This window comes from Nothoprocta perdicaria, unplaced genomic scaffold (genome assembly GCF_003342845.1).
Source record: "Nothoprocta perdicaria isolate Ctin4 unplaced genomic scaffold, notPer1 scaffold_12, whole genome shotgun sequence".
Lineage (NCBI taxonomy): Eukaryota > Metazoa > Chordata > Aves > Tinamiformes > Tinamidae > Nothoprocta > Nothoprocta perdicaria.
Genome location: NW_020454316.1, coordinates 6,979,691 through 6,992,973, shown reverse-complemented (window position 1 = coordinate 6,992,973; position 13,283 = coordinate 6,979,691). Strand labels below are relative to the sequence as shown.

At 35.6% G+C, this 13,283-nt stretch overlaps 1 protein-coding gene across 1 annotated transcript in view; it reads right to left on the bottom strand.

Moving 5' to 3' along the window:
• The window catches only part of DNAH3 (dynein axonemal heavy chain 3), a 52,370-nt gene that overhangs the window by 23,890 nt on the left and 15,197 nt on the right, over positions 1–13,283 (bottom strand). Inside the window, exons 16-34 of the mRNA XM_026054148.1 lie at positions 13,123–13,276; positions 11,971–12,115; positions 11,477–11,688; positions 11,084–11,175; positions 10,633–10,747; positions 9,904–10,020; positions 9,162–9,341; positions 8,006–8,142; positions 7,302–7,503; positions 6,442–6,534; positions 6,020–6,130; positions 5,072–5,186; positions 4,358–4,556; positions 4,135–4,243; positions 3,763–3,876; positions 2,548–2,724; positions 2,352–2,443; positions 1,687–1,906; positions 605–739 (exon numbers count right to left, since the gene is read on the bottom strand). Of these exons, the coding sequence (XP_025909933.1) occupies positions 605–739; positions 1,687–1,906; positions 2,352–2,443; positions 2,548–2,724; positions 3,763–3,876; positions 4,135–4,243; positions 4,358–4,556; positions 5,072–5,186; positions 6,020–6,130; positions 6,442–6,534; positions 7,302–7,503; positions 8,006–8,142; positions 9,162–9,341; positions 9,904–10,020; positions 10,633–10,747; positions 11,084–11,175; positions 11,477–11,688; positions 11,971–12,115; positions 13,123–13,276 (2,719 nt within the window). The remainder of the gene's footprint in view (positions 1–604; positions 740–1,686; positions 1,907–2,351; positions 2,444–2,547; positions 2,725–3,762; positions 3,877–4,134; positions 4,244–4,357; positions 4,557–5,071; positions 5,187–6,019; positions 6,131–6,441; positions 6,535–7,301; positions 7,504–8,005; positions 8,143–9,161; positions 9,342–9,903; positions 10,021–10,632; positions 10,748–11,083; positions 11,176–11,476; positions 11,689–11,970; positions 12,116–13,122; positions 13,277–13,283) is intronic.

Below are 13,283 nucleotides of genomic sequence, written 5' to 3'. Positions count from 1 at the left end.
AGCAGTATAAGTCAGCTTAATTTCTTTGCAGGGGTCCCACATAATCCTGTTCCRGCCCACGTATTTATGCCCTTTCCATTACAGTGGCACTAGGCTRTGTTACTTGTAAAAATGAAAAATTAATCATTCCTTAAAGCTCACCAACACTGGCACATGGGAGGCAAAGCGAACACAGTAAAGGACAAGTGAGGGCGAGAAATGTCACCCCTTTCAAGTCTTCTCATCGAGACTGTCAGTAGGTCCAGGAACACAGCCTGAGTCAATCCAGCCTCGTGTGTTAAGAGATTCAGTTTAAATTCTACTCTGAACCAGATGACCTAAGATGTGGCTAATTCCTACCCAGGAACCTCCTAGCTATATAGCCCCCTAGGTTAATTCCTTTACAGACTATCTGACTTCGGAAATCATTGTGATCAAAGTAGACTTTAATTCCATGATTTTTTTCTCAGGAAACATAGGCTGTCTGTAATGTCATATTAATTGCTCATTTAAACTATTAAATCTTTCATTCATGACATAACCAGAGAGTCAATTTAAAAAGTTTCTTAATCATCTCTTCACACTTTTTTTTTTCCTCCTCACAAGTAGACTTGTGAAAACAAACCTGAATAATTTTTCCAATGAACCACGGAACCGGTTGCAGATTCATCTTTTTTATATTTTTATTTAATGCGTYGACAAACAGTTCATAGTCTGGTGTAGGAAGAACCACTCCAGGGAACAGGTCAGATATAATACCCTGTTAAAGAAAGATGGACTACAACACTATTTAAATACAGATTACAAAAAGATAGAACTTCCAAAGCATAAAAATCTACAAGGAAAACAAAACTCTTCTAGGTAATAGGAACTGAAGATGAAATGCCTTCAGCAGGACCAAATTAACTTCCAGGCACAAACTGTAGTCATGGAAGTGGATCTTTCCTGAGAAATAATTCAACAGTTGTGCTTCTAAAGAACTTGTTGACGTCTTCCATCAACTATGGTAAATGTATCCTCTATTGCACGAGAGAGAAACCCTATGTTTTTCATATATATGCTGATACTGTAAAAGGAAGCTTATCTTTCTGCAATTTTTCCCCAAAATGTATTATGGGAAAGGATGAGTAAATGGCTGGAAGAATTTAAATGATCGAATAGAAAGGTACATTCTCTCCCTGATTCAGAGCAGTGACTATGCACATGCATGTTCTTGGACCCTATGTTTGAGTTCTTTAAAAYAGTACTGACTGCTCCACAGCTTAATATTCATTTTTCTCTACAGGAGCCGCACAGAAGCAGAAATTCCACTCTTTTCAGCCTGCCTTCAAATATCTAATTGCTATCACTTAGGCTGCCCATGTATTTTTTGCAATACAAAGCTAGATTGCAAACTGCAAAGAATAGTTTCCACTGATGAAACAGAAATGACATTTTAGCAAAATACTATATATAACATTTCACAGTCTAATTCAAATGTCACCACTAAAAGCTTGTTTTTCAAAACAGTACTAACTGAACCAAAGAGTATCCTCAGCTAGATCAGTGGAATTAAAGAACAATACACTAACAGGACAGCATTTGAATCAAACTGTCCTAAATGAAGACAAGGATTTGCTTCTGTCGATTACTGTAAGAACATTCAAAAGAATCCTTAGTGAAATACCACACACTTCAGGACAGGCACCCACCCACCTGAGAGCTTACCTGAAACAAAGGCACATCCTGTGCCAGGAATTTGGCCAAGTTAACATCCAGCAAAGCCCGAAGTAACAGTACACTTTCATTTTCAATTGGGTACTTCAGTTTTAAGTTTCCTGCTGCTGTCAGGACAGATTTGACAGCACGCATTCCATAATCATAGTGATGCTGAGATGACAGCTGCTCGGAGCACAGCCGGTAAGTGGCAACAATTTTCTGGGCAAGACTGTGGGTATTAAAAATATATATCTATATATATCTAAATATATAACAGACATAGAATGAAAATATCTAACCAAGCAAACAAAATACTTAAAATACTTAATTGAACGCACAATGTCAAYGGAGTGACCACCAGATAAGCCGAGAAAAATCTCTTAAAAGCAAAACTGTAGCCTATGAAGTGCTAGAGAATTTGTGTGCAGTTTAACTCTGCTTGCAATTACAATACATCTTCTCAATGGTTTGGTGTAGAGGTATGTATCTGTCAATATCAGGTGGTAAATGAGGATTGATGATTAAACAAGAGATTAAAAAGTATTTTCTGGAGAAATGCAGCAGGGAAAGCCTCCTGGAATCATGTTTACAACATCCATATCGTCATGCGTTCCTTGTAGAAGAATGAGAAGTATTTCAGACTCAAGCAATGTGGAAAATTCTGTGAGTCTTACCTCCGAGAATCTAAAAATCCCATTGAATATAGTGAGATTTCTCCAATCAAAGCATAATCTGGAACCATCATAGCAACTGTTCGGAATAATGCCTGTAAGAAAATAATGAGACAAGCTTAGCCTATGAAATATGGTAACAACTTGTGCTTGTTATGTGACAATAGCAGTTCTTCTGAAATCAGGGTTCCAGATTTACCTTCAGATTATCAGGCAACTCTGCCCGTCCAGCGTAACCAGGATTCATAGTGATAAACACAGCACAGGTGGGATTAAGAGAGATCTCTGTGCCTTCAAAGATGAATGTTTTGAGCTTGCGAATAATAGCTTGCTGTATACTAAGTATTTGTTGTGCAACTACAGACAATACTTCAACCTAGTAAAAACAAAACAGATTATAAAACATAAAACATCTGGAGATAATGCTCCAGATAAAGCTAAAAATGCTTTTTATTTATATACTTTGATTGAATTTCTCCTATTAAAAAATCATCCTGTGTTTAGATCCAGTCTCATAACTTACTCTAAACGCTAGGTATCCACAAAGGCAAACCTCTGAAAGTCAGTGCTCCCATTGCCCATTCAACCAGTGCACAGAGGTCAACAGAGGATTCTGAAAGCCTTCAAAGGCAAATCTCATCTGCCTGAATGTAGATATCTAAACTAGGTGGACAGGAACTCCCTCTGGAGGCCTGCTAATGCACTTTCCTCTTACTTCCAACTGTATGAGGAAATTAGACTCATCAGAAAGACTGATTCACTCAGTACCTAGAATTTAGGGGTGAAGTAAAAACTGAGTGAGTCAGGGGACAGCCAGCCTTCAGTGCCTCAAAATACCAGSATAACAGAATACTGGAAACAGAGAACACTGACACTTGAGTTCATAAAAAAAACTAAACAGGCCACGGCAGATAAATGCAATGGAAAAATGAATCTTYTTGGAAAATGAATATGTCGAGGATATTGAAGTATTGAAAACATATAAACTTAATGGAATTTCCAAACATATTGATATTGACTTAAATACAATTCCATGAAAATAAGAATAAAACATATTGAAAATGATTAGTGACTAAGCTTTAAAATAAAAATCAAAACAAGATCAAGTTTGGGATTGGACTGTGTCTGGTTACTCAGCTAGTTAGCCAGGTCACTCAGTTAGCGACACGCAGCTAGCCATCACTGGGGTTTGCCTGTCTTGTGTGGGAAAGAGACAAATGCAGCCCCACAGTTACGACTTGAGAAAGGAAGAGAAGGACAATCCCCTTCAATCCTTTCCAATCTTATTAACTCTCAGTCAAGTGCCCACATAAAAGAGAGGAAAAGAGATAAAAAAGTACAGTCCTGCATCTTAACTAGCCCTGCATCTTAAATTAAAGCTTTGTCACTTTATCTCTCACAGTTAAAAAGTTACCTCAATTCTGTTGAATTCATCAAAGCAGGACCATGCACCAGACTGTGCCAGCCCCTTGAAGAACTTGCCCATTGCTTTGTAATCAAGACCATCTGAGCAATTAAAGACCACGCACTATAACAAAAACACACAGAGAACGTCTCTTAGTATTAGCACAATATAACATTCTTAGCATCTAAAATGAGCAGTGATTATTATTGCTAATTTGGGATGTTAGCAATAGTACAGACATAGTCCTAAATGTGAACACCCTATAACAATGTCTGGGATAAAATGTAAAGAACACTGGTACTTTCTCATGAATAGCACTTCAGGAAATACCCACATTTCCAAACACAAACAGTCCAAAGAAGAATATCTCTATTTTGATACCTGCTTAGCAAGTGCTTTTGCTAGATCTTTTGTTGTTTCTGTTTTGCCAGTGCCAGCAGGTCCTTCTGGAGCACCACCAAGACTTAGTTTCAAGGCACCCATTAATGTCCTACACAGACAATTACACATACATTAGAAATCCAGAGTCTCTTATGGTAGATTGTTTGTAATGACTTCACATCTTGCCCTATCAAAACAGTATTCACAGACAACATGGCTTTACCTATAACATCGATCTGTCAGTGGGGTTATAACCAGGCGTAGAGAATTGCCCAGATACTCATATCCATATTTGGCTTCTGTTGTAATCATTCGCACCATTACATTCTTATCTTCCCAGTAATATCTCAGCTGAGAAATCCACTGGAAGTCATTAAGATCTGTGATTTTGTCTTCAGCCAATTTTGCAACCACATCACGAGCTGCAGAATAAGAGACAGCTTATTAAAAAACCCAAACCCATATACGATTCTAAAAGTTAATTTACTCAAAATAATGTTTACATAAAACAAATCTAAATCTAACTAAATCAACATTGAGTAAAACAACATTTAGCACAGTAGGCTGATTTTCATTCCAGAAAGAAAGATGCATCTGCTCTGTTTAGGGAATCATATTAATTKGATCTAGATTATGGTGCTTCCTCTAAAGCACAGGAGAGAACTGTGTAGGATTGAACAATAATCCATCAGYCTAAAGAAGCTCTGCAATCACTCTCTAAAGGTTGCTTAAAGCTAAAGGAGCCTATATGGGATGCTTGCATCCCACTACTGCAGGAGGAAAATTAAATGTCTTCAGTTAAATACTTGGTAGAGACATGGACCAAGGGTTAAAGGTGCCATTTTCTTTTTCCTCCAGTAGAGGTAAAAGAGCAGCTATACTGCTTCTAGTAGGTTTACTCTAGTAGGGAGATTCCAAATACAAGGAGCACATTTACCATGCACATCGATGACAGTAAGAGCTCCAAGAGTCAGCCGAGCTCCACTGGACAGCTTTCCTCTCACTAACTCAACGATGTCTGCAATTTGTAGATTGCTCTTCTCCAAGAAATCCTGTCACAGAAGGAGGACACAGGCGTTAATGTAATGCTGCAGCTACTATTTCCTAACCTCCCATGGGAGCAGTCATTATAGCCTGCCCTACCAACAAAACAGAGTAATGGAATCCCCAGCCCTACACATGCACGTACCTTCTCCTTCAATATATTGCCACTTTAGTTTACTAGAAACACATAAAAAAAAGCTTTATGGTGTGAAAGAAAAGGAAGCAGAAGCTTTTTATTTCTTYCTAGTAGAAAAGACAAAATTCTGTGATGGAAGATGTGGAGAYTGTCTCCATTGTGTAGATCTGGCTCAGATTTGCTTTTAAAACCAACATTCAGCAAATTGAAGATTTCCTAATTTTACCATAATTATTTGGAATTACTTTCTCAGAAGTAAAGAAATGACAAAGCCACTTAAAATGCACAAGGAAAAACCCTCACACAAAATAACAACCTTAGTTGCTATATTTTTATAATAAGGAGAATCTAGCACAGCCAGSCAAATAACTGCACCATCCTACTAAAAGAGACTTCCTGCCTGCTGGCTCCCCTGGCTTCAAATGTAAAGACAGGAGTTGCAGATAAAAATATCTAGTGTTTGACAACAGTTTATAACTTTTTGATGTTTATAATTTTTATTTATACCAGTAACATCTTGTAAATCCTTCTGTGAAACTACTAATTTACACAGAAGTAAATAAGAATGTGTCCCTGCTAAGAAATAAGAAAAAAAAATACTGTGAGCTAAYTGTAATATGCTCTTGAAAGAGGGTTTTCTTCATTAGATTATTATTAATAGCACTAAACACTGGTTGATTAATAAAAGGTGAAAGATAATGTTACCAGTAAAGTTCCCTTGCTTATAGCTTCAGACACTTCTTTTGTCCAGTAAATGGATGAAACACAAATAACCACTTGTCCAGGCCACTGAAGCACCCATTCTTTCCGAGGAACCTTAAAAAGAAAACAAAACAAATTAAGAAAAAAAWCCATTCCAGACAGAGAAAGCCATGCAAACACACTAGAAAACAGCATTCATAATTTTTTTCTCCAAAGCTTTATTATTTTTTTTTAAGTCTGAGGCAAAAAAAAAGATAAGAAATAAGAAAGGYAGTTAACTTTCCTTCAAGAAATTCAGATGTAACACTTTAATTGTATGCTACCAGAGAGGGATATCTGGATTCCACTTTCAAATAGGTTCCTGTTTAATATGAATTTGAGAAACTTGTTTATGGAAAGCAGCTTGTTTAGAAACAGATAGTTACCTTAACATATCCTTTTATGCCATCTTGAAGAACCTTTCTTACACTAGCCAGCATCATTTCTTCTACTTGCAAAAGCCATTTTTCTACCATGCCCTTCAAATGAGGAAAAAAAGATAAGAATCAATACACATTTCTTGATTAAACTCTATTTAAAGGGCAATTGCATTAGGCACAGTTGAATTCTGTTAGGCTTAAATATGCTTTGTTCTGCTCTGGGTGTGATATACAGGAAAAAAAAAGTGGATAAAAGGCACCTAAATTCTGAGAGCCCTACCATTAACACCATTTGGCAGCAGGCAAATCAAACTAACTCTAAAGGGAGTTCATCTCAAGAAACAGACAAGGTTTCATATAAGCATGAAGGGGAAATGAAGATCACAGCTTGCAAAGTCATTTAAACTTGATTATTTTAACACTGGGCATATTTTTTTCCTGGAAGATGAAGGGGAAAAAAAGACAGTCTGTAACTCCTCTCTCTYTGGGTATCACACAGTCACTTGGTTGCACATCATTATGTGGGGCACAGCAGTAAAAACAGAAACTCAGATACATTTCCAAACTTAGAAACTTTAGGTCTATAATGGTGCAATTCTCTTCATTTGATTTTAAACAATCCCACCATTATCTCCTATTTACAATGGACCATAACACATTAAACTAGTTTTAGGTGCAGCTAAAAAAAATGGAATGACTTAGGCTTTTCAGCAGGAAATTCTTTTTGTACAAGACAATAYGAGTCTGCACCTTCACTTCCTCAATACCTTCCATGATCTGATCCTAAAAATTTTAAATAACATCCCCCAAAAAACTTACACTTTAGGTAAAGCATTAGTTTAATATTATAGTAAAATAAAAATTACTTTTGCTTTCACTGGATAGATTTTATCTATGAAAGGAACAACTTCTTTCTCTGAACTGATCATGCCTATGATCTCCAGGGCTTCCGTGAATTCCAGTTTAGCAATTCCTTCAAAACACTTCTTTAAATGTGGCTGCACCCGAAGGGGATCCTTTGTTTCAGACAGTATTTCAAGCAGCTCATCATTAGACAGGAAAAAGAATCTGTGAGAAGAATAAAATTAATGAATACGCTCTTTCCAAACATGAAAACTGTCTTAAGAAGCTACTATATGCCAGATTGCTGTTACTTAGACGACCAATATAACAACAGAGCAATAAAATCAAAACCCTGCTCCCCATAATCATATATAATGCCTATGTATTACACACCCCTGCAGAGCTGAAGGGGCTGAAAACAGTGAATCAGCCATGGAAAGGTGGTAACTTCCCCCTAGAAAATCCCTGTAAGTGATATTGATTTTATAATCACAAGTTTTCAGTGTGCTAAGACAGACTTTGCGTCTCCACTTGTTGCCTGTCCTTGGCATTGCAAACTTACCTGGAGTTTAGGATCCTGATTTGAAGTCCAGAAAGAACAGATTTTTATTCTTTATTACATGGGTCTATGTTTATGAAAACATGTGCTCATGAAACAGCTCAGTAGAAACAGTTTCAAAATTTGATATCTTTTTCTCTCTAATTTGGGGCTGCTTAATTAATTTACCTTGGGAAAAACAATCTTTTCTTCTCCAAGTAAGTATTCAACCCCTTTTGAATTTCTTCTAAGAGTGTATTTGCTTCCTGAAGTCTCTCCAACATCATGGGTTGTTCAGTTGCAACAAGCACCTTTGTGTCTTTCGCCTTTATAGGAACAAACACTCAGGAGAAACTGCTAAAGCCTTATTTATATACAATATGATTAGTAAATGTTACATTACATTGTCATCAACGATTACACATGTTGCAAAAGGCTCAAAAGCTAGATAGACATTTTTTTCCTATTCACAAATAAGTTCTGTGAAACATAGTCACAGTATGCCACGTTTATTTTCTATTTTTGCTATCTAAGTTGGATTTGCATTTTCCGACAGCACTTAACACTCTTAGTATTCAAGGCTACACAGATTTCCGAAAAGGCTTCATCATTCATAAGGCTTGAGCTGTGATATAGATCTCAACTTCTATTTTGTTACWCTTATTATTTCAGCACCTTAATCACACGCTGCCTAATATTTTTTGAAAGATCTCAGCTCATACTGTCACTAAGTATCTGAATTTTAAACCAACTAGGTATTTATAGAAAGTTGAAAAAGGTTCCCAATTGCATTTAATATCCCTATGGACTTATCCTTGTGCTGTCAGGACACACTAACTGCTCAGTATATATTCACAGAAGTTTCAAAAAAAAAAAAAAAAAAATCGCACCACATAGTAAGGAACAATCATGCAAAAGCGTTTTGCTCTAACGCCTTTAAAAGACTAATCCAAAATCCAATTAAATCAAGAACAGAATTCTAGAGAGTGTCAATGAACTCAGAAACAGAAACTGCAAGCACAGATCATTCAACTTTCTACCCAGTTCTTATCATGTAACTGTAAAAAGGCTGGAAAATTTAGATTTCAAAATTAACTGAGCTGTACTTCATSCTGCAACATTCAGACTCCACAGAAATCTCAAAAAAGCAGCGATTTAATCTATCTTTCTAAATTGCAAAACTAGATTTTGATTGGGCTTAGTGAAGGATTTTTGGTTCCAGATTACAACTTTTTGTGATTTAAATCCAAGTAATTAACTCCAGAAAAGATAATACATCTTTACAATAATTATAATGTAACCAATGTAAATAAAAATGCATGCTATGTTAAATTTAAGCTCTTACCACTTCTGACATGATGTCTTTCCAGTATGTATCCACAATCCCAAACTTTCTACCTTCTTCAGGCATTTGAGCTATAATATCTTCTGAACTAAAAATTGGTTCCAAATACAACCAAGTTGCCTGGCATTTCAACCAGCTATCTAGAATATCTTGCATTAGAACAAGCTTTTCTTCCCAAGCCTGCAATAAAAACATTTAATGCTTAAGAGTTCTAAGAATCACTTTAAATTTCATGCTCAGTGAGTAACCATGTGAAATCGCAGGTTATTAGTTAATTTAATGCTGCGTCTTGTACAAACAGGAGGGCAGCTAAAACAAAAATACCTTGAAATGCTGGAGGATTGTACTAATTCCTGAAGATTACAAATGCGTTCTCTTACAAATGGTAGACTTGTGTCTCATTACACAGCACAACAGGCTAAGTATGTTTTAATCAGCCAGCATGTTCCCAAGACATATAACTAAAAATCATGGTTATAATTTAATAATGATTTAACAATGCAAATACATTTTCTTTAGCTACAAAGGAAGCTATGCACACCCTTTTCTAGAAGCGATAAATTCTAAACATTTTTGGAGAAAAATATGAATATTCAAGCTCCTTAGAAACACTTAAAACTAAACAAGTCCTTATCACACCAAAACACCTTAAAGCATTTAGGGAAAACTATGTATTATGAAATACATGAAAAACATGTATTATGAAATACATGTAAGCTCAGTGAAACTAGCTTTTTCTTACCCGACATTCAGTTTCTATTGGTCTGATGAAAGGAGAGCCACACATTGTCTGAGTCTTAACAATGTGATCATCCAGCAAAAGCTGGATGTCATCAATTGCTGACAGGATGCTGGTATTCTGTAAATATATCATATTTTGTTAAGGCAAATGAGAGTTGCTACATTTCATTACTCTTAAGATTCACACTCATGCATAGCTTTGTTTCCCCTTYTGAGAGTTGAAAGTGAGAGAAGTAAGGCAAGAAGAAAGACTGCAATGTATCTGATGATGCGRAACAGTATCTCCACTGTATATATCTCTGCTTCACCAAAAGTTTAGAGACAAAATGGTATTGTGAACAGGAAGCTAGCCAGGGATTATAGTGATTTATAAGCTAATSTTCTTCATTGCATGTGATATCCGTGCCTTCTGGTCAAGTTAAAATTTTACTACAAATCAGCTTGCCATATAAAATGAGCAGAAGCTCTCAAGCTCACAGATTTGTTAGGACAAGTTTGCTGAGATCATGAGTTATCCAGACACTAAGGTAACATCAGCCATCTAAATATAAGGCAAGCTAATGGACAAGTTTAACCAGATTCTTGGATATGATTCCACTTTGCTTCATGCAACAAGTCAAGTGTAACTTCCTTCTAATATTTCTTAACCGCTATTGAGAATTAAAGTAATTCTTTTTAATAATATATGATTCACATCATACACTGATAGACTGATTTGGTGTTTACTCACAGTATCCCTATACTTCACTAGACTGAAGTGTAGGTTGACCCATTCTGATTTCATTTTCTCCATTGATTTCTCTAAGGAATACTCCTTACTAGCAGCTGCTCCAATAGGTTCCAGTCTAAATTGGAATGAAATACATTTTAGAAATGTTTTTGCAACAAAGCCGAAAATTAAAAAAAAAAATCATAGACATATCCGTATAGCTATCTCATATATAGTCATTAATAATATCATCCACTCATTTCAGACAATGTTTTTGGATTTTATTACTTTGCTTTTAGATGTCTTTGCTGCACTTAYAGCAATTCCATCCTTAGCTTGATAAAATACAGCTGTGAAACTGTAACTGATAACATACACACAGAAAAAAAAGAAAAACGAAAACTAGAATTTGGTAAATTACATACTAAACAAACTAAATGCTAAAAAACTGAGATTAAAGTAAGCTTCTTACTCTTCAATACATTTTGATAGCCCAAAATCCAGTATGTTTGCAAGGCTAGTAGATTCATCAGGTATGATTTCATATCCTACAATTTCACTGATCTGAAAACAAAACAAGAAATAAAAATCATTATCAGGATGCAAGTCTGTAATAGACTTATCTAGAAATAAACAGTAAATAAAAATCAATGCAACTTCTCCAGTTTGTTTTTCTACCATAAATTATTAATTCAAAGAAGATCCTCTCTGTACCATTAAAAATATTCTAATTGGATTTATTTTGTGACAGGATAAAGAATTTCCTCATTGTGAAATACCGAACTTTACTAGTATATGGACTAATGTAGTGAACTATGAGTTTCTGAGGTAGACTATTTCCATAGCTGAAGTGAAGTGTAAGTACCTGCTTCCAGTGTCTCTCCTTCATTCCACGATTGCAGACAATTGTCAAGACTGGAAGATGCTGTTTAAATTTATCAAGTTTATATTTCAAATTTTCTGCTAAGCGCCTAGGCCCAGGCAAATCAGGAAAACTCTTAGTGAGCTTGTACACAGTTCTCCACATGTTCCCAATTTCTTCTGTAATTTCATCTGCATTCAGTTCCTGGAGTGATCCTGGATACAGCAGTGTAAAAGAGCACAGACAGAACTYGGCATAAGGGTATTACCAAAGAGATTTATTTACATATATTTATAATCATTCTCCTTTAATTGGAAAGCAGTTGTTACAGAAAACAATCTTAGGGTAGGTTTTATCTCATGTTGTTTAATAGTGTTTATTTCTTGGATTTCTTTTCCCAAACAAGTACTAATCAACATTTGCAGCTTCCACTTTACTCAATAAAATTTAACTAACTGAGAATGAGACATTTGAGCACAAAAACACCAGAGCCTCACCGTTCATCCATTCCTCAGATTTGGTATGGAAATTATATGCAGTTATCCAAAGCTGCTCAAAGGGTTGTTTCTTTGTAATTATAGTTTGTAGTAGAGGATATTGACTCTTTTCCTGTTCAAGTAATTCCTCTTCTTTATTAATAGCCTTTAAAGCAAAAATATATGTATATATGTATATGTGTGTGTGTATATATACACACACACAACTTTTATGAAATTTCTACTGTTATTTAAACATTTTAACKGGTGATATTGGCTACATTTTTATTGGTCCTAAGGCTAGTCAGTTTATTTACACCTGTGGAATTTAGGTAAATAAGGTAAATGTATTCTTGAAAATTCCCCTAGATATTTGTTGGTATCATTCACTACTCAAATACCTTTTAAAATTTATTTCCATTTAGAACTATATTATGTACCATGATATTCATTAAAACTGAGGTTCCCAAATTATGAAGCCACTTCGAAAACTGTAAACTCCTCAGTTTAAATCAGGTTGAGAGTGTTAAGAAATTGAATGGCAATAATGAAGAAATTGTGCWATTTATCTAGATCCTAAACTGCTCTAATTGGTCCAATTTTCTCTTTAAGAGTAGACTTAAATAAAAGCCTGATCCTCGAGGTCCATGCATGCAGAATTCTCTTTTGTCTCACTGTCATTTAGAAATATTAATTAAGCCTAACAATATCCCTAAGATCTATCAAAGGTAACCACTCTCATTTCTCATCAGAAATACAGCTAAGACTAATTATTTGGCCTTGAAGCACATGGGAAATTAGCTATAGGTCCCTGAACAGAATCTAGGAGCCTTGAGATTCATCTGCTTCTTCTAACACAAGCCAATTTCCCTCTCCCCATTGTTATATAAGGTCTTATTTAAGGGCTATAGGCAATGATACAAACATGTGGAAAACATTTGGTTTTAATACTTGTTTTTCAACTGGGGACCAAGCAGAGGAGACTTAAATGCAGCCCTAGCCGCTTAAACCCTGATTTGGGGAAAATGCCACCTCCTTAGCATCCTTCTCCTAAAGAGTTCTATTTTCTGCAGACAATGAAATTCAGGATTTCAGCTGAAACATTCCCCTAAAATTCCTCATCCAACACACTGAAACCTACTCAGTACCTTAGCTGGTCAAATAAATACTAACCTCCAGTTCTGTTACTGCATTATCCAGATTCTTATTTAACTGTTTAAATTTCTCAGCATTGTTCTTCATTTCTTCCATGGTCATAACATCTCGCTTTTTGTAGCTTTCTACTTCTCTTTTATAAATCTCAAGAGTTTCCTCAAATTGAGAACACCTGAAAT